General features: G+C 42.7%; 1 protein-coding gene across 1 annotated transcript; it reads left to right on the forward strand.

The window, feature by feature from the left end:
• Positions 1–17,853: 17,853 nt before the first annotated feature.
• On the forward strand, positions 17,854–18,785 carry LOC128502301 (taste receptor type 2 member 40-like). The gene has a single exon (XM_053472064.1). The coding sequence runs from the start codon at positions 17,854–17,856 to the stop codon at positions 18,730–18,732; it is 879 nt and encodes a 292-aa protein (XP_053328039.1). The 3' UTR covers positions 18,733–18,785.
• The last annotated feature ends 5,000 nt before the right edge of the window (positions 18,786–23,785 follow it).

A 23,785-nucleotide genomic window follows, 5' to 3' on the forward strand; every position in this document is an offset into this window, starting at 1 on the left:
TAGTATCCTGAGTTAATGGGAAGGCCAGATGAGGAACAGTGTTTGAGTTTTGTGTGCACCTAATAAAACAGTTGTGACTAGTGACTGGGGGAATTGGGCTATAATCATTGCTCTGTGGGATCTGTGGTTTGTGTGGTCCCTGGCTGGTGGGGTTCCTGAATATCGTCCCGGGCTAAGGAAGTATTACCCGTCACATTATCATTACTCGGCTTCATGTGACAATCTTGCTGAAACCAGTGGCGCAGAACAAGCACAGAATATTCCCCATTCCCAGACAGTCTGAGACGTTCACTGATAGGACACGGTGCACTGTGGGGTCCTCAATGTCAAGTGGAGGCATCACAGCTGATTTTCTAAAACTGAAGTCCCTCAAGCCCCTGATTTTGGGCTTCCCTCAGTGCTACGCAGGCTCAGTATCCTCACGCACTCACTGTTGTTCCATGCACAGTAAGTTTGGTCATTGTGGTGGTTGATGACCCCGATAACAGCGGCGAGGAGGAGAAGTTGCGTATCCTGCGCGGTCAGCCTGACATCAGGGACCGGGCGCAGGACCTGTTTCTTTTCACCACGGCGGATAAGAAGAATCCACATTTACGGGAGAGAAAGCTACATGAGATGAAACGCGTGATGAGTTCAGGTACTCGATTGTCCGCAGAGGGCAAACTCATAGGTTCAACCTGCGCACAGAGATGCGTTTTAAAGCAAATTACCCCAATGAGTGAGATTATTGTGTGCGCTGCTCATTATTGCACAAATACTGATATCCATAGGATAAGCCATTGGCGCTCTCAAAGATCGTGCTGGAGGAGTCCTAATTGCCCCATAAACCCGGGCAGCGCATGTTGTGCAGCTGGTGTTCCCCTGTATGCCTTTGTTTTGGGCTCTGTTACCTACAAAATACACCCAAAATACTCGTGTGCATCCCCTGTAGCTACTGTATACGAGGCAGCATTTTACCCCCTGCCCATCTATATGCAGCCCCTTTCCTACCCTCACCATATACATGACTTGTGCTTTTTACCCCAACAGTTTCCATTAGCACGATGAATCTCTGTGATGATCTGGTAAGAACATGGGGGAAATCAGGGGAGGGCTGGTGGCATTCAGCCCAGGGGCAAGTTCAGCTGGGTGAGCCGGTAGTAAAGCAGCCCTGGACAGCTCTATCTGTATTTACCAGCGGAAGGCGCAAAACCCAGGCCTCTCCAGAACGCATTTCTACAAAAGGAGAACCAGGGGAGCCGCCATTTTAATTCCTTCTGACTGTAGGCCACTTGTGTATACACAGGGTATTGCAAGTAGAACACAACTATGCTCCTGATCCATAATGTTTAAATCTCAAGAGCCCGGGGGCCGTTGACAGCCCTCCTATATTTTTAAGGTACTTTATTTTGTTTCTTGGGAAGGAAAACCAACAAAAGGGATATATATATATATATACAGAAAGCTCTCTCAAAGGACGGTCAGCACTCCAGGTCTTTACGTTAACAACTTCTCTTTATTCAAAGTCGACGTTTCAGTCATTGCTGACTTTCTTCAGGACATACATTTGAAATAAGATAAACATATATTTATAATAAAATAGAAAGAGAACTCACCAATCTGAAGTGAGTGGGTGTGCTGAAATCGGCGTGTCAATGCCGTTAGTGAGCATGTGTGTGATAACACCGCACATACCCGGAAGTGCAGTGTAGCATTATTGTGTTCCGGTTACTATAGTAACACAGTTTGTTCGGTAGTGTTTTAAAGTGATGTGAAATATGTTCTAAGGCTCCTGAGAGCTCGTTATATTACATTTAAAGTTCTATAATGTGCAAATATGATCGGGGATGAACTTTAGCAATACCAACTCACTTTAAATCACCATTATTATTATTTTAAAATGGACAAATCAGTGGAATTTTGTCCATTTAAAAATAATAATAATGGTGATTTAAAGTGAGTTGGTATTGCATGATGCATTTGCAGGCACCTTTGTAGTGCTGCATCTACAGACATGCATGGTTTTTAATGTGATTTATTTATGTATTTTAATAATAAAAGTATATAATGCTTATGTTAGGGGTTAATACCTGGGAACATACTTGTACTGTCACTTTACATTTTGGACTAGTTTTAATTTTGCACATTTGCTATTTGCGCCATATGCATTATTTGCAGTTTATTTGCACACTTCATTGCACATTATCAGTACTCTTTGATAGTATGTCTAGCAAATAGACTTAGATTTACTACACTGCACATTGTAGATATATTTAACATCTAAAGTTCATCCCCGATCATGTTTGCACATTATAGAACTTTAAATGTAATATAACGAGCTCTTAGGAGCTGTTGAGATATAATCTGAAAGTGCTCTCACAGTGCTATAGCCTATGTGATACATTGTATGGTTAAGATCAGTATAAATAAAGTTTATGTTGTTATCTCCTCCTTCCTCCTGAACAGGAAGAGAAGCAGTTAATATTTTTCAATAAAGACACAGAAGCAAGGAGTACCTGTGTGTTTTGCCTCCATCTTTATATATATAAATTTCTTATATACCCGGTTATCCTATCCTAATAATTCAAATGGCAGCAGGTTATGGGCCCAGGAAGGATGCAGGAAACCGATGGAGCAGACTTTGCTTTGATGGAGATGAAAAGAATTATGAACTTTGGGAGAATAAGTTCTTGGGACATCTGAGGTTAATGAATCTTAAAAAGACCATTCTGAATGTGCCTGCAGACACTGAAGATGAGGATGAAGATAACAGTAAGAATGAAGAAGCATATGCTGAATTAATTCAATTTTTAGATGATAAAAGTTTGTCCCTGTTATGAGAGAAGCAGCTGATGACGGAAGAAAAGCACTTCAAATAGTGAGAGACTATTATGCAGGAAAAGGAAAGCCACGCATAATCAGTTTATATACTGAACTAACATCTCTACAGAAGGCTGTAAATGAGAGTGCAACTGACTATATAATACGTGCAGAGACAGCCGTTACAGCTCTGAGAAATGCTGGAGAAACATTAAGTGACGGACTGTTGATTGCAATGATTTTGAAAGGTTTACCTGAATCATTCAAACTATTTGCCATCCACATTACACAAGGGGATGAAAAAGTAACTTTTGCAGAGTTTAAAACACAATTGAGAAGTTTTGAGGATACTGAAAAATACAGCAGCAGTGCAATTAATGATAATATATTAAAAGTGAGTAACACAACTCCAAGATTTAAAGAGAGAGAGAATCCTAGCATTGCTTGTTACAATTTCGGCCAAAAGGGACACAGGGCCAGAGCGTGTTCAAACAATAAAAATAAAGGTCAATCGCTGTGGTGTAGCCATTGCAAAAGCTCAACACACAAAGATGCAAATTGCAGACTCCTAGGTAATAAGTGGGGCCAAATCCTGTTAATAACTAATACCCTAAATGCCCCTGACACAGAGCAGGACTGATGGGCTATGAAACATTCTATGATTAGATTTAAGCTGATTTGAAATATAACCATTAATAAACACAAGAGAGTCTACACAATCTGTCCGTGAAAAGATTTAACAGCACAGCGCGTGGCAGATTATACACGGGGGGCTCAGTCCAGTGCGGCCTTTGGGAGGAGATCCTGACGGCCCCTGTTGTTAGAGGGAGTCGAGGGCCAGAGGTGGAGATCGCTGATACATAACATGGCATGAAGATGTTTCCAAAAATATGTGATTGGTCTTGAAAACGTAAGACTCTGCCCTCTTGGTATAGTGCTATTCACATACACACTCGCTTTACGTACATTCATTGGTTTGGTAGAATTATATCGTTAGTTTTGTATATATTCAAACTCAGTGTGAGAGGAGATCACGTAACAGATACTAATTTACTCCAAAATAAACAGAATGAATCACCTGGAAACACACAGGAGATTCGGTTAGAAACATTCTTCATTTTAATATCAGTCACGCAAATCTTCCCGAGTGAGCGCTGAATACATTTGTTTAGATTTTGCGTGTATTCAAACTCATCAATGCAGAGAAGAAGAGACCAGTCCGCCGGCAACTCTCTGAACATTCATTGTTTTCATAAGTGGCTGGGAGAGGAAACATTCAACAGTCTCAGGACCATTAAAGTCTCATCGCCAGGAATGGAATCTCCGGACGTCAGCCTGAGCTCCGTGGCTCTTCTAGGAATAGAGAGCGTAGCGGGGATAATTACCACTACTTTTATTTTATTTGTGACTCTCCAAGGACTTTTAAAAGGACGGAATATGAGCACCAGTGATAAAATCCTTACTGCTTTGGGCATCTCCAATATCTGTTACACTGTCTCCCATTTTCTATACATAGTTGGTCTGTTGTATCGGCTTGAAAACAATACAATTTCCCTTGGTATGGCCATGTACAGCATCACGTCGTGCTCTTGGCTCACCGCCTGCCTCTGCTTATTCTACTTCTTTAAAATCCTAAATTTCCGCTGGGCTTTTCTCTCGTGGGTTAAGATGAAGATAGACGTCGTGGTGCCCTGGCTGATTCTGGTGTCAGAAGTGGTGTCCGTCTGTAGCAGCGCATCCTGTATGTTACCCAATGGACTCCAGAAAGCCTCTTCCAATGATCTACCAAGGAACATCTCCACCAATGCGACCTCCAGAATACTAAACCTATCTTTTGCAAAGTTTGTAGTTTTAATTAATTTGACTCCCTTTTTAATTGCATTTCTGGCTACATTCAGTACCTTCACGTACTTAAAACTCCACAGTTATAGGATGAGGATGAACATGGGGTCACAAGGCGGGGCCAATCCGAAAGCTCATCAAACTGCCGCAAACACAATGATAAGGCTACTCATTTTATACTTAATTATTTGTTTAGCAATAATTTTACATTGCTTTGGGTTGTTCCCAAAATTTAGTGTTGGGTACTGGATGAATCTAATAATAATACATTCCTTCACCCCAATTCAATCTGTTCTTCTCATCCTCGGGAACCCCAAAGCGAAGGACGCTTTGAGGAAGACGCTCTGTTTTTTAAGATGCTCTAAAGATTAATCTTGTTGTGGGCGATGAGCTCATTTTTACAAAAATATTTAGGTAAAGAATGGGCAAAAGTTCAACTTTTATTAATCTGAAAAACATGTATCGATGGGATGGAAACTCGGCTTCAACCAGACAGATAAGTCCAAAGGGCCGGTCAGAGAGCTGGATGTTAATATCTCTTATACAATACGTGAGAGAATCGGGAAATCGTTTGGGAGGAATGTGTGTTTTCTGAATCATTACATTTTAATGACCCCCCCATTACCTACTTGTCCTACCAGCCATTACAAAGAAGTTATTTGCTCTTTAGCGACCAACATTTGAAGACTAAGATGCTTTAAAAGTCTCCCGAGCGTTCCAGACTTTGTAATTCTACGTCTCACTGTATGAATGTCAGTCACTGATGTCGGATATTTTAGGTTAGAAAACAAGCGTAGTATATTTTAGCGGAATCACAGCCAAAGAAATAAACACAAAATGGAGTCAGAGCCAAAGAAATAAACACAACATGGCGTCAGAGCCAAAGAAATAAACACAAAATGGAGTCAGAGCCAAAGAAATAAAAACAACATGGAGTCAGAGCCAAAGAAATAAACACAAAATGGAGTCACAGCCAAAGAAATAAAAACAACATGGAGTCAGAGCCAAAAAAATAAACACAAAATGGAGTCAGAGCCAAAAAAATAAACACAACATGGCGTCAGAGCCAAAGAAATAAACACAAAATGGAGTCAGAGCCAAAAAAATAAACACAACATGGAGTCAGAGCCAAAAAAATAAACACAAAATGGAGTCAGAGCCAAAAAAATAAACACAACATGGAGTCAGAGCCAAAAAAATAAACACAAAATGGAGTCAGAGCCAAAGAAATAAACACAAAATGGAGTCAGAGCCAAAGAAATAAACACAAAATGGAGTCAGAGCCAAAGAAATAAACACAAAATGGAGTCAGAGCCAAAAAAATAAACACAACATGGCGTCAGAGCCAAAGAAATAAACACAAAATGGAGTCAGAGCCAAAAAAATAAACACAACATGGAGTCAGAGCCAAAAAAATAAACACAAAATGGAGTCAGAGCCAAAGAAATAAACACAAAATGGAGTCAGACCCAAAAAAATAAACACAACATGGAGTCAGAGCCAAAGAAATAAACACAAAATGGAGTCAGAGCCAAAAAAAATAACACAAAATGGAGTCAGAGCCAAAAAAACAAACACAAAATGGAGTCACAAATTATTTGAAGGACTTTTTTCTTTTTCTATTTATTGTGAACAAAGAAGCTTTAATGAAAATAGCTGCTTCTGCAAGTCTTTCCTAAATCAATAAATTATTTGTTTTAATAATATGAGAAATTTTAGTGAGTGGAAACAACTTATCTCTACGAATGTGAACTCCGCAGGTTGCTGCACGGCAGGACCAATAAAACGGCTTTATAACTGAGGAGGTATTAGAGATAAACTATCCCGCCGCGGGTAAACAGCGGATGTTTTCTTAACATTATTCCTTAGACCGGAGCGTCTCGGGGGTGAATAATGGGAATAAAATGATGTAAATACGCTATGAAATTTCTAATTATAATGAGTAATATCCATGATTCTGATCTCCTCCCTAACCTCTCCTCCCATGCCTCTCCTCCCTAACCTCTCCTCCCATGCCTCTCCTCCCATGCCTCTCCTCCCTAACCTCTCCTCCCTAACCTCTCCTCCCATGCCTCTCCTCCCATGCCTCTCCTCCCTAACCTCTCCTCCCATGCCTCTCCTCCCTAACCTCTCCTCCCATGCCTCTCCTCCCATGCCTCTCCTCCCATGCCTCTCCTCCCTAACCTCTCCTCCCATGCCTCTCCTCCCTAACCTCTCCTCCCTAACCTCTCCTCCCTAACCTCTCCTCCCATGCCTCTCCTCCCATGCCTCTCCTCCCTAACCTCTCCTCCCATGCCTCTCCTCCCATGCCTCTCCTCCCTAACCTCTCCTCCCATGCCTCTCCTCCCATGCCTCTCCTCCCTAACCTCTCCTCCCATGCCTCTCCTCCCATGCCTCTCCTCCCATGCCTCTCCTCCCTAACCTCTCCTCCCTGGCCTCTCCTCCCATGCCTCTCCTCCCATGCCTCTCCTCCCTAACCTCTCCTCCCATGCCTCTCCTCCCATGCCTCTCCTCCCTAACCTCTCCTCCCTAACCTCTCCTCCCATGCCTCTCCTCCCATGCCTCTCCTCCCATGCCTCTCCTCCCATGCCTCTCCTCCCTAACCTCTCCTCCCTAGCCTCTCCTCCCATGCCTCTCCTCCCATGCCTCTCCTCCCTAACCTCTCCTCCCATGCCTCTCCTCCCATGCCTCTCCTCCCATGCCTCTCCTCCCATGCCTCTCCTCCCTAACCTCTCCTCCCATGCCTCTCCTCCATGCCTCCCCTCCCATGCCTCCCCAATGCCTTGCTTATATGTGGTTTGAATAATGATGTCAGTCTATTGGTCTTCACCTAATTGGGTAAACATGCGCACTAAGGTCTTTACGTCGAAACCCTATTTCAGGTGGTTGCTGTGCGCATGCTGTAATGCCCTTTTACAGTTACAACTATACCATGCATTAACAAGTTACTCTCCTATCTATAGAATGCCTGTTCAGCAAATCCTTCATTCCATATTTAAGGTCAAGGAAACCCTGAAATCTATTAATATATCTCAATGATCATTTATTTATGAACAATGGTTACATATCTTTGACTATTGCCTATGCCAATAATTATATATGGTCCTTTTATATTATTGGGGTTAGAAGAGATGTTAAATGTGTTAGACTCTTTTACAGGATAGGCATCTCGGATAGGGGATAGGCATCTCGGATAGGGGATAGGCATCTCAGCATAGGGGATAGGCATCTCAGCATAGGGGATAGGCATCTCAGCATAGGGGATAGGCATCTCAGCATAGGGGATAGGCATCTCAGCATAGGGGATAGGCATCTCAGCATAGGGGATAGGCATCTCGGATAGGGGATAGGCATCTCAGCATAGGGGATAGGCATCTCAGCATAGGGGATAGGCATCTCGGATAGGGGATAGGCATCTCGGATAGGGGATAGGCATCTCAGCATAGGGGATAGGCATCTCAGCATAGGGGATAGGCATCTCAGCATAGGGGATAGGCATCTGGTATAGGGGATAGGCATCTGGTATAGAGGATAGGCATCTTGGGATAAGGGATAAGGGTTCCACCTGAGATTAGGGTAAAAACCCAGGAACTCAGGGGCAAAACTACAAGAGTTGATTATTTTCTGGTCTCAGAGGTCAATCATTCAGGACGGAAAATGTGAAGAAAAGGTGCTTTTCTTGATTCCTTTTTGGAGAGACAGCGCATGTTTTCAGTCAGAGGCCGCCAGTCTTTAGCAAACAGTCACAGCTTCTAGAAATTAGGGAGCAGAAATCTCAAAAGGGTATAGGAAGGGAATCATAAAAGGCATATACAGGTTCCGGGCGCTGCTGAAATGGCCTTCAGGTACATACAGCCGACCCTCCGCTAATCTTTTTTCTTATATTGCTGTCACCGACCCTATAAGTCTATGGGTCGGTCACTGGGATGCTTAATGTTGAGTACCATAGGGTGGACAGGTCGTCTTTTGTCAACAAAGACTTAATTGGTTCACGTAAGTCTTCCATGTAAAGCATATTTTTAGGGGAGAAGAAGTGGGCACAGAGTGGTCAAGATTACCATTGGTTTCACTCACTGTGTCCATCAGGTGGGAGCCCTTACTCACTCTGTAAGATAAAGTAATATTTCAAATGTGCCCCCCCCCCGGCTTCCATTGTTTGACATTCTTTTACAGTTGCCCATGTAGTTCATGAGGAGGAAAAAGCTTTCTCATTTCCCCAGTCTCTATCAAGTGCTCACTCTATAGACTTATCCATCAGATGAAGAAGGACAAGAAGATGTGTCCATGGACATCTGCATCAGAGCACCCAAAACTATGCTGTTCCTTCTCCTCTACTTTGTCTTTTAGGTGGCAAACGTCTTCTCTGCCAGGTCAGGATTTCACACTTGCATGGCGCTACGTCTCATTTGCCCAGTAATGTCTATTATACTTGGTATACATATTTGGTATTGAAGAATGAGGAATTCCACCCTCCATGTAGGTCAGGCAAGCTGTTGTAATTTAGAGATGCAGAATTATTTCAAATCCGTTAGAACGCAGCAGGAACTCCTGGAAACCGCAGGCTTTTGCGTAGAGTGGGATTCAGTTACAGGCATCTCTTGATTTGAATTTAAACACAAATCTTTTTTTGTACAGTAACCAGATATGTGTAGATTTTGCATATATGCAATTATCTTATGGGAAAGTTTTTAACCCAAATGCAAAATGTGTCAGAGTAAACTCCAGATCCTCTTTATATTGAGGCTGCTGGGGCCGAGCAGTGGATAACTGCCTGACGTCGTATTCCTTACCGAGTTACTGAGAGGAGTCTTTCCATTTCACAATTAGCCTGAAAAGAAGAGAATTAAAGTCCCACCTGCAGGAATGGAATCGCCGGCCGTCAGCCCGAGCACCGTGGCTTGCCTTACTCTAATAGGACTTGAGACAATAGCTGGGATAATTACCAACATCTTTATTTTATTTGTGACTCTCCGTGGACTTTTTACGGGACAGAACATGAGCACCAGTGATAAAATCCTTGTTGCTTTGTGCGCCTCCAATGTCTGTTATGCTGTCATAATTTCAGTAAACGCATGCTGCGAAATGTTTCTCTTTGACATTTACATGGTTTCAGAAAGCGCATGCGTCCTCTATGGTATAATCGCTTACAGCGTCACGTCGTGCTCTTGGCTCACCGCCTGCCTCTGCTTATTCTACTTCTTTAAAATCCTACATTTCCGCTGGGCTTTTCTCTCGTGGGTTAAGATGAAGATAGACGCCGTGGTGCCCTGGCTGATACTGGCGTCAGAAGTGGTGTCCGTCTGTGCCAGCGCATCCTGTATGTTACCCAATGATCCATCAATGAACATCCCATCCAACGAGACCTTGGGATTGCAGAAACTAAATCTATCTGTAATGAACTTTGTCCTCTTAAATAATTGCCTTCCCCTCCTTACTGGGATTGTAACTACATTCATTACTGCTGGGTACCTAAACTTGCATGGTCATAGAATGAAGAAGAACACGGGGACACCTGGCAGCAGCTCCCTGAAAGCCCATCAGACTGCCGCAAACACAATGATACGGCAGATGATTTTTCATGCAATCATGTATTCGGAATTGATCGTTCTTTTTTTAGATTTGTTTACAAAGTATAGTCTCGGGTACTGGATAACTGTAATAATTCTCTTCTCCTTCAGCCCAGGTCAAGGTATCCTTCTGATCTTTAGTAATCCCAAATTGAAGGCAGCCTACGAGAAGAGAACCCGCAGCCTGCCATGTATTAGGTTTATGAATATTACACAGCAGTGAGGATGAGCTTGTGCACTTCTAATGTCCAAACATGACAAAGTGACTTAATATATCTACCGTATTTGCTCGATTATAAGACGACCCTGATTATAAGACGACCCCCCAAAATCTAAATATTAATTTAGGAAAAAAACAAAAAGCCTGAATATAAGACTACCCTATAGGAAAAAAAGTTTTACTAGTAAATATTAATTCATGTAAACAATATTTTCATATTTAATAAAAGCTATGATTGAGAAAAATATATATTTTTTTATTTCCTTTTATTTTGCCAACCTGCCCCCCCAGTTATGCACATCTGCCCCCAGGGTTGCCACTCTGCCCCCAGAAATGCCTTATACCCCCTATTTGCCACTCTGCCCCATGATATGCCTTTTAATCCCCTATATGCCAGAGTGGCATATAGGGGGTTAAAAGGCATATCATGGGGCAGAGTGGCATATAGGGGGTTAAAAGGCATATCATGGGGCAGAGTGGCATATAGGGGGTTAAAAGGCATTTCTGGAGATATATATATAACTGCTAACAGCAATCACACCCCTATCAAGCCAAGGCAGCCAGTACATGCTGGAACCTAGGATGATAGGTGTGTTTGCAGTCACAAAGTTTTCTGTGTCCACTAGATGGCGCTTATGAGCATAATTGTCAATGTATTTTATTCCCATAATGCATTGTTACAAATCACTTACATAAAGGATTGAATGGTCTTGTCATCAGAAGTCATAAAGTTATCTCTGAGAATCATAAGCCATCTGATTAAGAAAATTCAAGATACAAACCCCTCTCTTAGTTCACAAGCAGGCAAAAGTGGTATGTAGGTGTATTTCTGTCTAATTATGAGTTTCCAGTCATGTGTTTTTTGATGTAATTGACTGTATGTCTGATGATTTGTCTTTCATATTTATCTTTATTTAGTTCTACGGTGTTGATGTAAATGTCTTAGTTGGAACCTGATATGTGCATTAAACATCTGTGAGATAAGAACCTCAGCCTTCTCATTGTGACTAAGGGCGGCATAATAGGAGTGTGAGTACAGCCTCCCTATGCCATGCTACCACCACCACCCTTACACATCCATACTAACACACACTCATTCACAAACATTTAAATACTCATTCATTCCATTAATTACATATACACACACATTAATCACAAAAACCCTCCCCCACCCCCTTACCTGAACTGCAGATCTCCCACTCGAAGACTTCTGCAGGGGCCCGCTGTGCGTGCAACTTCTCTGGCCCCGCCCCCAGAGGAAGGAGGGGGGAGGCAGAGTTTTGTGACACGCTGCTAGCTTCTTGTTCTCCTGCTGCTCGCGACCAAAGCCCGGTAAGTAGCATGGCCCCATTTTGAGGTCTGATTAGAAGACGACCTCGATTATAAGACGAGGGGTATTTTTCAGAGCATTTGCTCTGAAAAAAACCTCGTCTTATAATCGAGCAAATACGGTAATTTCTCCAACACAAACTACCCCTTAGGTTTCTTGTCTACTTACATTTAAAATCCCATAATGTTTCGTTATTTCATCATCTACAGCGTCACTTCCTGCTCCTGGCTCACCGGCTGTCTCTGCTTCTTATCCGCTTTCTCTCTTGGGTTATACAGAGATTAATGTTGTTGTCCCCTGGATGATAATAGTGGCAGATTTGGGGTCCTAAAGCTGACTCTTGGTTTATAAACCATTCTTAGGCCAAACGTCCTTCAAAAACTCTTGGCAAACACAATAACAAGTAGGAGCTCCAATACATCGACACTCGTGACCATTTCCAAATAATGATGTCACTACTGTGTGTACTATGGGCTGCCTCAAGCTACATCCAGTAGTCCACAACCCCATCAAAATTCAGCAAAGACTATGACTTTTTGCTTAACTTTCTATTTAGTGGTCGGTGTAAATCGTACTTTTAGATCACATGTGCTACTTTCTGAGTTTGGTGGACAAATAAATTTCAGAGAAGCATCTGGAAGGATATGATGAAAGATAAGGAAGGCATGCGACATGGTATGTCCGACAGCCGGTCCCAGCCTGGTATTACTCAACATCTCTGCAGGAGGGATTTAAGAGTAAATGAATCAAGAAATGTTAAAAACAACATCAATATTTAGAGGAATAAAAACATACAAATATTATACAAAACAAATATTATATAAAAAATATTATATGCAACCTCGCACAGCTAAACCAAGAGCAATTATTGCCTGTGACATCATATGGGCTACAGACTGACATCACAACTCGTGGATTATTGGCTATGGCTTGTAACACTACATCGTGATTCATAAGTTTGTCTTTCTGTGACATCACAAACAAGAGATTAACTGTTATTAAAACCTGTGACATCACAGTCTGACATGCTTTGTGATGTGTCCTTCCTTCCATCTTCCCTTTCCTTTATATGTGTCGTTTACCAATAAAACATTTCTGCAACGCTTTTATGTTGTTTTTAGCTTCATAGTTTTTTTTCATAAAGTATTATCTGCCAGTTGGCGTCCAGGGGACAAAACTTCTAAGTAGATTCTACTATTTGTCCTGCGTTTAGAAATTAATAGAAAGTAGCATTTTGCTATTTCAAAACCATTTTTCCCCAAATCTGCTAATTCTGCCCTCGTGTGCCATTTCAGGTATCTTTGAAGCCGGACAATGCAATCTGCCCCATCAAACCATATGTTTTTGAAGGCTAGACACCCCTGGGTATTTAAAATGCTGGTTTTTTTTAACTCTTTCCATTGACACATTTTACCACCAGCCTTTGTCAATATTTGCAGCAGTATTTTTGTGCATTTTTCCTACGCACGTTGTACTTAAGGTATGGGTTTACAGCTCGTGGAATATTTTCCTGTCACACAACACCCCAATAGGTGTTCAGCAACATCTCCTGAGCACAGTGATACCCCCCATGCATAGTTTGTTTGGGGGTTAATTGGGGGTCACATTTTGGAAATTTGACAACCTGCCCTGGTGTTAATTGGGACATTGTTCAAATGACCCCATCCAATCATACATTTTTTAAAGTACCTGTGCCATACAACGCATCTACAGATCCGTATCAGATCTTTGCTCACAATTCCACGGTCACATTCACCCCCCCCCGTGTCTTCTTTCTGTATCCTCAATGTGGAAAAAACAAATGAAAAAACCTGAAATAAAAAGATGTGTTTAAAAGAAGTACCTGTGCCCAGGCCCCGTTTGGTACATCTTTGAGCACGGCCATTTCAATGCGCCCCCAAAAAATCATACATTTTTGAAAAGTAGATTGGTGCACCTTAACCCTTTCACACTGGACATGCCAGTATTTTAACTCTTTCCATGCGAGAATTGTTATTAGATAGCTGGGATCTATTGATTTGCATGGTTGAATGCAGTACCTGCATTCAACCTGCAAGGGGAGCCAGAGTTCTCAGGAGGGTCTGGAGAGACCCTCTTGGATACGTTGCCAACTTGTTTATTTTTTGAAAGGACGCGTCGCCATCTTGCAAGTGGCAAAATCTCGTCGCTATTGAGGCATTTCAGCTATTAGACTTGCATTTAATCAATGCCACCTATTTTGGGAAATATTCACTTACATATTAACCCCTTAAGGACAATAATGTTTCTTTAACATTTTTCGGTGTTGCTGTTTAGCTGTGATTTTCTTCTTTCTCATTTCGTGCTCCCACACACATTATATATTGTTTTTTTTCAGGACAAACAGGGCTTTCTTTAGATACCATTAATTTTATCATATCATCTAATTTACTATAAAAAATGATAAAATATGGGTATTTTTTGAAAAAACCTGCTAAATAGATTCTACTATTTGTCCTGAGTTTAGAAATACCCAATGTTTTATGTTTTTTTTGCTTTTTTCTGAAAGTTATGGGGCAATAAGTACAGGTAGCGTTTTGCTATTTCAAAACCATTTTTTCCAAATCTGGTAATTCTTCCCCCCATGTGCCATTTCGGGTATCTTTGAAGCCGGCCAATGCAATTTACCCCATCAAATCATATATTTTTAAAAACTAGACACCTCAAGGTATTTGAAATGCTGGTATTTTAACTCTTTCCATGCACTAATTTTACCACCAGCCTTTGTGACACTTTATGGTAATACAATTTTTTGTATTTTTTTCACACACGTTGTACTTCAGGTATAAATTTATTGCTCCTGGTATATGTCCGTGTCAAACACCCCCCCAATATGTGTTCAGTAACATCTCCTGAGCGCAGTGATACCCCCCATGCATGGGTTTGTAGGGTTATTTGGGAGGTAAAAGGCCGCCTTTGTGAGGTGTGCATTTTTTGCCATTTAGACATCTGATCCTACTGCCCCCATGACCCATATCTGGAACATCTTTGAAGCCGGCCAATTCAATTTACCCCATCCACTCATGCATTTTTTTAAGACTAGACACCCTATGGGCATATATTTTAACTCTTTCCATGCGGGAATTGTAGGACTTGCTCATTAAAAACTTTTTTTTTTGGTGACAGTGGGGGTTTTTAAACATTACCATATTTGTTTTTTGAACAATCATTTTTTTTTTATATATATATATTTTTTTTTTACTAATCACTCTGATTAGTGAGCTGGGCTCCATTGACCTTGCATGGTTGGATGCAGTACCTGCATTCCACCTGCAGGAGGAGCTCGAGAGTTCTCATAGACCCTCTGTGAACTCATTCAGTTTTTTATTGTTAATGGCATCCCGTGAGTGGCGGCAACGTCATTTACAGGATGGCACTCGTGGTTGCTCTTTGGAGCAATCACAAGGCGATCGGGGTAGGGGGGTTGTGTTGCTGGCGTGCGTCGATATCGAGGCGTCAGCAACACAGTTTATGCTGAGGAAGCGATTCCGATCGCTTCCTGTTTTAGCCGGGCTTTCCTTGTGAGGCTTCCGTGGATGCTGCACAGCCGCCGGTCGCAGCGATGCAGCTATTTAACGGCAGCCCGTACAGGCTTTGTCGTTAAGGGGTTAAGGGCCAATGTATCAAGAAAGCGTGAAAAAAAAGAAAAACAAACAGACTAAAAACTAACTAAAGCCAATGGTTTATGGCCAGCACCCAACATGATCACGATGATAATATTTTTTATCTATCAAAGCGATGACTTATTTTGGAAATTAGGTTTAAACGATCAAGTTTCATCTTTTCCAAGGTTTGTGTTAGTCCGGGTCAAACCAAACAAAGGCCATTTCATGTACTCTTAAGGATTAAGGCGTTAAAGGAAATTCTTAGATCCAGCTGGTTATTGTAAATGTATCTTTATCTGTCGCCATATTTTTTTCATGTTCTGGGCAGACATCCTCGGCTCGTGAATTCCAAGGCTTCAGAGCTTTTATTACATTGGAATAACTCCCTGGTGTGCGAGTCCAGTCTCCGTTTTCTATTTCCCCCCATTTGAATTCACGCCCATGGATATTTTTTTAGTAGTAACTCTGTATCATTATATTTTGCATGCATCCAAATTCAGTCAGGCGTACAACTGAGGTATCATCTTCATTCAAAAAGGACAGTGTTTATCTGCATGGAAACAGCACGGAGGGTGCATGGAGGCTTTCGCCAGCTGGTTGAGGTCCAGAGACAGAAGATCCATCTCATACCTTATTCCTGAGAAGGCATTAGAGGATATCTTAAGCCAGCAGAACCATCGGATGTGAGAGGATAACCCAAGCCGCCTCTGCAGGAATGGCTTCGGTTGCCGTCAGTATAAATGCCTGGCTCATTGTACTGGGACTTGAGAATTTAACTGGAATAATGACAAATCTGTTCATCCTATCTGTGATTCTTTTCATTTTTTGTAAAGATGGAAATATAAGCACCAGTGATAAGATCCTCATTCCTTTGTGCATTTCCAATATCTCGTATTCCTCCATCACATCAGTCAACTTGGTCACTTGGATTTATTGGACTAAATTTAATGCTGGCGTAAAAAACATCTACGTTATCTCCTCTCTTAACCTGTTCAGTTTCACGTCCTCCTTCTGGTTCACTGCCTGCCTCTGCTCATTTTATTTTTTTAAGATAATACATTTCAGATGTCGTTTTCTCGCTTGGATTAAGGTGAAGATCGACGCTATTGTACCCTGGCTGATACTGGTGTCGGTAGTGGTATCTTTCAGCTCCAGCTTCTCCTCGATGTTACCCTACATCACGAGGCCATCTAACGTTCCACTAAATGTTTCTTCTAATGCAATAAAACCTGTAGAGAGCACGACGATGAACACTGCCTTCATAGCGATGGCCTTCCCCATCTTCATTGGAATAGTAACTACTTGCTGCACCATTCGGTACCTGAAACTGCACAGCTGTAGGATGAAGATGAATGCGGGGCCGTTTGGAGGATCCAAACTTAAAGCTCATCAAACTGCCACAAACACAATGATAAGACTTCTCGTTTTTTACAAAGTCATGTACCTGGAATTAATCATTTTTTTCTTTGAATTTTTTCCAAAATACAGTTTAGGGCACTGGATGACTCTACTAATGCTGTCCTCATTCACGTCAGTCCAATCTGTCCTCCTGATCCTCGGTAACCCCAGGCTGAGGGAGGTGATGGAGAAGACTGCCCGCTTCTTGGCACGTTCTGGGTTCTCCAAAATGATACGGAAGTGACTAATATCCAGGCGTTTGTAAAAAAGTTTAAATTCCGCAAAGAACCATCGGATCGCGGCATTGGTTTTGCAAATTCTCATCCTTCGCCGCTGAGGCAGGATTTTGAATTCTGTAAAATGGTTGAGTTGTATGTTACGTAGTTACTACACAGTTATCTATCCTTAGAAAGAATAATGTTTTTGGTGTTTTTTCTAGCCTCAACCAACAACAATAATGGGCTAATAATAAGGGTATTTTTGATCCCGGGAACGGGATTTGTTGGTTGTAGTTGTAACTTACCCTTGTCCCTGCTGGGGCATTATTTTGGAGTTGTTTTTTCTAGCCTTAGTCATATAAAAGCACTGGCTTTGCTTCTTCATTGTGTTCTATACATATACGATATGAAGTGTATTTTAATCTGTAACCGTCGTTATTTGGTGTAGATCTGCTCTACTATGTCCTTTGGGACTCGTTTGTGTTTTGTCTTTTACAACATTTCCCCTTATTACGAGAGAAAATAAACTGAATGAACTTTCAGAACTTTCAATAAATCATTGTGCATACCAATAAATATTCAGAATGTTCTATGAAATGTTCTGAAAGTTATCACGCTTGTTAGATATTTAGAATTATTGAAGTCCACCATATTTGGATTTAGTTGGACAGATTTGGAATTACACTGATCTTAAGAATTTGAATATATCCAAAACCTACCCTATACAAGAGGCAGGCACCGTGACGGGGATTATTCACGTGACATGAAAACGTTTTAAACAAGGTCACGAAACCACAAGTAGATCTGAGGCGCGACTGGACGGAATTCTGAGACGTTCCTCGAAGGGACCCTGACCATGGATATGGACTCTCTTATAAAGAGCGTGTGCACTGTTGTCCAAGCCCTTGAGAGTCTTACTGGAATAACCCTTAATGCTTTCATTATCGGTGTCATTTCTCTTGGTTTTCGTAAGGGACGAGACGTCGGTAACATCGATAAAATCCTTTTTGCTCTCAGCCTCTCCAGCGCAGCCTACGCCTTCACGTTTCTTGCCTTCTTATTTCTCACAAGTTATAATTCCACTGGCGGTACAATATTTCTCGGTTATTTTGTCACCTTCAGCGTCACGTCCTGCTCCTGGCTCACCGCCTGCCTCTGCGTCTTCTACTTTATTAAAATCATACAGTTCACTTCAGGCTTTCTCTCCTGGGTTAAACGGAAGATTAATGCTATCGTCCCCTGGATGATAATGGTGGCAGAAGGGGTGTCACTGAGTTGCGTCTTGGTCCATAAGGAATTTCAAGGCCAGCTGTCCTTCATGAACTCATCAGCGCAGCTCTCGGCAGCATCGGGAACGAGCTCCACCAGCCTGATGTTCTTGGTTACTAACTGTTTAGCCTTTCTAATTGTGACGGTCACCACACTGTGCACCGTGGGCTACCTCCGGCTACACATTCACCGAATTAAGAAGGGGACGTCCGGCAGCCCACAATCTCATCAAAATGCAGCAAAGACAATGATAAGACTGTTCATTTTATACTTAATATTTTACTTTGTGTTTATGACTTTTTACTTTCAAGTCGCCCCCCCAAACTCCTGGTGGTTTCAGGTGAATGTAATGCTGGGGATATCATTTAGTTCGGTACAATCGGTCCTTCTGATTACGGCCAGCTCGAGGCTGAGTACGGCGTGGCTGCAGCTGCACCGGGCTCTGAGATGCCTTAAAACTTTATGAAATATGTTGGCTTTTTATAAATGTACGAGAATATACACAATGCTAAACGCCGGTTCACTTATTACGACTTTTATTATCATCACTGCTACTTTTCAGTTTGGAAGATATATAAGGTACAGGTGTGTGAGTGGACATGTGTGTGTGTCTGCGTGGACGTGTGCGTGTGTCTGCGTGGACGTGTGCGTGTCTGCGTGGACGTGTGTGTGTGTCTGCGCAGATGCATGTCTGCGTGGACGTGTGTGTGTGTCTGCGTGGACGTGTGTGTGTGTGTCTGCGTGGACGTGTGTGTGTGTCTGCGTGGACGTGTGTGTGTGTCTGTGTGGACGTGTGCGTGTCTGCGTGGACGTGTGTGTGTCTGGGCGGACGTGTGTGTCTGCGTGGACGTGTGTGTGTGTGTCTGCGCGGATGCGTCTGTGTGGACGTGCGTGTGTGTCTGCGTGGACGTGTGCGTGTCTGCGTGGATGTGTGTGTGTGTGTGTGGACGCGTGTCTGCATGCGCCCTTCTGTGTATGGGGGAATTTGGACGCAGTTTGTGCCTTTTTTGACTGATTATTTGTTTTGTAAATGATTTATTGCGCAGCACAGGTCTCCTATTAATTCTGCATCAACTATTCTGTGATCGGCATCAATAACGGCCCCAATACGTATCTTCTGTCCTTAATCATCTGCAGACCTGTAATGGGGTGTGTGGGGGGGTAAGAAGAAGTGAAAAATGGGGTAGAATGAGTAGTCCCACCTACCTAAACAAACCAATATTAACTGTTTACCCACAGGCAGAAAATCTCCCCGTGGCATCACAGACCCCCCCCCCATTACACAAATGAACTGAAACTGTGAACCTCAACATGCGAGCCGGAGCTCTGTGAGTCCAACGAATTATAAGAATAACAGGAATGTGATATGATTATTATGTGATATTATTTCTACGGGGCAAATCCATTCTATATAATGAGACATCAGAATAGGACCGATTTAGGAGGTTAGCCATAAAAATGAGTGAGATCCCACGGAATCCGCGCACACTCAATTCTTTTTCAAAGCCTCTTATTGAGGCATGAATGTCACGCTTTACGGACATAATTATCGCTTGGGACCCCATTACATCAAAGTACCCCAGTTGTGGATAGTCTATACTCTGACCTGGCTAATCAATGGGGTCGCACTGCCTTTAACCCCCTGAGTGCTGCTAATTATCAGAAATGTGTAATATTCCCTGAGTCACATGTTCTGTTTCATAAAAATCTAGAAAATGTAACTTTATTCTAAGAAACAGACGGTTAAAGAAGTTGTAAAGTACTGGCCCTGCTAAATCACTTGGGGCTCCGTCTCGTTGTTAATTGTGTAATTACTTTGTTTATTGGACTAATTGTATTTCACACATTTTGCTTATCATGAACACTTTGAATGTCAAGTGCAAGGACTTTGCAAAGCAGGACGAGCGCGCGGTGACGCACAAAATCAAATGTCTGCCAGAACGGCAACACAAAATCTGCGTGGTTTGCATCCCAAACAAATCAGATGATTCAGGACGTGCGCCACCTGCACCAGGGCCGGACTGGCCCACCGGGATACCGGGAAATTTCCCGGTGGGCCGGCAGGTCCGTGGGCTGGGACCTGGGACGGGCTGGGACCTGAGCGGCCGCTGGGTGCTGATGCGGCCGGCCGGCGCTACTATAATACTTTTTTCTTAATTTAATATAGCAAGCTGGTCCGGCTTGCCATATTAAATTTTAAAAATGTATTATAGTATCGCCGGCCGGCCGCATCAGCACCCAGAAGCCGTGTGCGCTGGCCGCCTAGTGATGGGAGCAGCGTGAGGGGTGAAAGCTCCGCCCCCTCGCACTGACCTTTCACCCCTCACGCTGCTCCCATCACTATGCAGCCATCAGACTGCTGGGAATGTAATCTAAACGGCCGGTGCGTGCTGATGCCGCCGGCCGGCTCTGCTTTAATACTTTTTTTTTACTTTATATGGCGAGCCGATCCTGCTTACCATATAAATAAATAAAAAAAAGTGTTAAAGTAGCTCCGGCCGGCGGCATCAGCACGCACCGGCCGTTTAGATTACATTCCCAGCAGTCTGATGGCTGCATAGTGATGGGAGCAGCGTGAGGTGGAAGCTCCGCCCCCTCGCGCTCAGACTGCTGCAGCACCGGATGTCAGGTCAGTGACTTCCTGTCAGGAGAGAGAAGAGAACGGTGTGCAGCTACCAGAGGACGGAAGTCAAGAGAAGTAGAAGGTGAGTAAAGTAATGTATTTTTTTGTACAAAATGTATAATATTTTTTTGAATGTGTTAAAAACAAAAAAAATCGGCATGTGTGTGTGTATGTAAGTGTGTCCCCCTATATGCCACTCTGCCTCCAGAAATGCCTTTTACCCCCCTATATGCCACTCTGTCCCATGACATGCCTTTTAACCCCCTATATGCCAGAGTGGTATATATGGGTATAAGGCATTTCTGGATGCAGAGTGACATATAGGGGGTTAAAAGGCATATGATGGGACAGAGTGGCATATAGGGGAACATAAGGCTTTTTTGGAGGCAGAGTGCCCCATGATATGCCTTTTAACCCCCTTTATGCCACTCTGCCTCCAGAAATGCCTTATACCCATATATGCCACTCTGTCCCATGATATGCCTTCTAACCCCCTATATGCCACTCTGCCATATAGGGGGTTAAAAGGCATATCATGGGACAGAGTGGCATATAGGGGTATAAGGCATTTCTGGATGCAGAGTGACATATAGGAGGTCAAAAGGCATATCTGGAGGTATAGTGGCAAAAAGGGGGTTAAAGGCATATCACGGGGCAGAGGGGCATATAGGAGGGTTGAGGCATATCAGGAAGGCAGAGTGGCATATGGGGGTTAAAAGGCATATCATGGGGCAGAGTGGCATATAGGAGGGTATAAAGCATATCGGGGAGGCAGAGTGGCATATAGGGGGCATAAGGCTTTTCTGGAGGCAGAGTGCCCCATGATATGCCTTTTAACCCCCTTTATGCCACTCTGCCTCCAGGAATGCCTTATACCCCCTATATGCCGCTCTGTCCCATGATATGCCTTTTGACCCCTATATGGCAGAGTGGCATACAGGGGGTTAAAAGGCATATCATGGGACAGAGTGGCATATAGGGGGTATAAGGCATTTCTGGAGGCAGAGTGTCATATAGGGGGTTTAGGGGGTTAGAAGGCATATCAGGGGGGCAGATGTGCATAACTCGGGGGTAGGTTGGCAAATAAAAGGAAAAAAAAAACATGTCTCAATCATACCTTATATTAAATATGAAAAAAAAATAGTCTACATGAATTAATAAAGAAATAAAAGTTTCTTACCAGAATATCGTGAAGAATAATGTGATCAGTGTTTTGTTCCACTGAATAAAATGGAACTCTTTCATCTAAAAATGTTCGCAGTAGTAAATGTTTTGATCCCATTCTGTGTAATGTATTTCATTTATTAGAGCCTTTTAACACTTTTGCTTTCTGGCATTTTCATACAAATAATGAGATAAAAAGAATGGCGAATAGTGTGAGTCGGGTGTGTATAAGGGGTGCGTGTGGTTAAAGAGCGCAACCGTGAGATAAACTATATGGGGCTGGTCTCCAAATTTTTCCAGGGCTGCTTTTCAGTCCCAGTCCGGCCCTGACCTGCACCCCCAGCCACGGATCCAGCGAGTGCGTGACACCGATACACACAAACAACAACACATTTCCAGGGTTAAAAGTAAACGCTGTAAATAAATATATTCATTTATCAACTGTGAGTCTTTGTAATTTATTTCACTTGTAATGAAATTTACACATTTTGCCAATGCGTACGAATCTCCAAAAACAAGGCAAGACCACCGAAGCAAATGAAAATGAAGCAAAGAGCTCAGAATTTGTGTTCGAATTTTGCGAGCTCATTTGTCTTCATTCGCATCTCCGAAGGCTATGATATCTTGGTGAATTTCCGCAAATTAGCCGGGCTTTGGGTGAAATCCTCTCCCCTGATTCAAGAATCGGGGGAAGGGTGTGCAGAGAAGCGCTCCCATGAACTTCCTCAAACTTCCCCTGATTGGAGGACACTCCGGCAGCCATTTTTGCTGAAGTTTACCGGGAGGTCAAGTTTACCCGCAGAGATAAGGACAAAGAAAAAAGATATGACAGTAGAAAGAAGAAGAGCAAAAGATGAAAAGGATGCTACAGAACAAAAGAAGTTGGGGAGAAGGTGGGGCAACACTTATAGAGCATGAGAGAGTGAATGAAAGTATGAGAGTGTGAATGAGAGTATGAGAGTGTGAATGAGAGTATGAGAGTTAGTGATAGTTAATGTGGGCATCGGACAACTCATTTGGTTTCCGAATTTAACCTCATCAAATGGGCAGGAAACAAAGGTGAATCGGCAGAAAAGGAGCCAAATATTTGAATTGTTTTTGGCCCATTTGCACATGTCTGGTATTTATTACTCTAATGCTCTACTTAAAGAGCGTCAGCAGGTTCCTTTAGGCTGTCCTTAGCTGAAGGTAATTAGAAGAGGGCATATATTGTAACCATGCTATTAGATTTTCTTTGGGTTATTTATGTTTTTATAAGTTCCATATATTCTTGTGGATCATTTTAGTATTACCCCACACCCTGTGACCATTCCCCACTCCCCGTGAGCCCCATGGTGCCTACTTGACCACCTGCATGTCCCCTCATCAGAACAATAGGCACCTTCCCCACGGGTCCCCTGTCTCCACCTGTCCAGGTCAGAATCTATTAAAGTGACATTCGCCGTTCCCTTCGAAGGCTCGTGATCACTTTGTCTTTTGTGTAGAAAAACCCTGTGATCACTTCAGAGATGTACCTTATTCTGAGGACCGTGGCAGCTGTCCACCTGTGGCGTGCGAGGAAGGCAGCAACGGTAGATCCCTGATTCACGGTAGATCATTTTATTATCTCAAACATTCCTTCCATTCATGTGTAAGACCTACTTAGTCTGAGATGTCTGAGGTCCTGAAAGCTCATGTGTATCAACTTCAACTAAGGACTTCATCTTCTCTTATATGGACAAACATAAGTCAT

The sequence above is a fragment of the Spea bombifrons genome, chromosome 7, assembly GCF_027358695.1.
Source record: "Spea bombifrons isolate aSpeBom1 chromosome 7, aSpeBom1.2.pri, whole genome shotgun sequence".
Lineage (NCBI taxonomy): Eukaryota > Metazoa > Chordata > Amphibia > Anura > Pelobatidae > Spea > Spea bombifrons.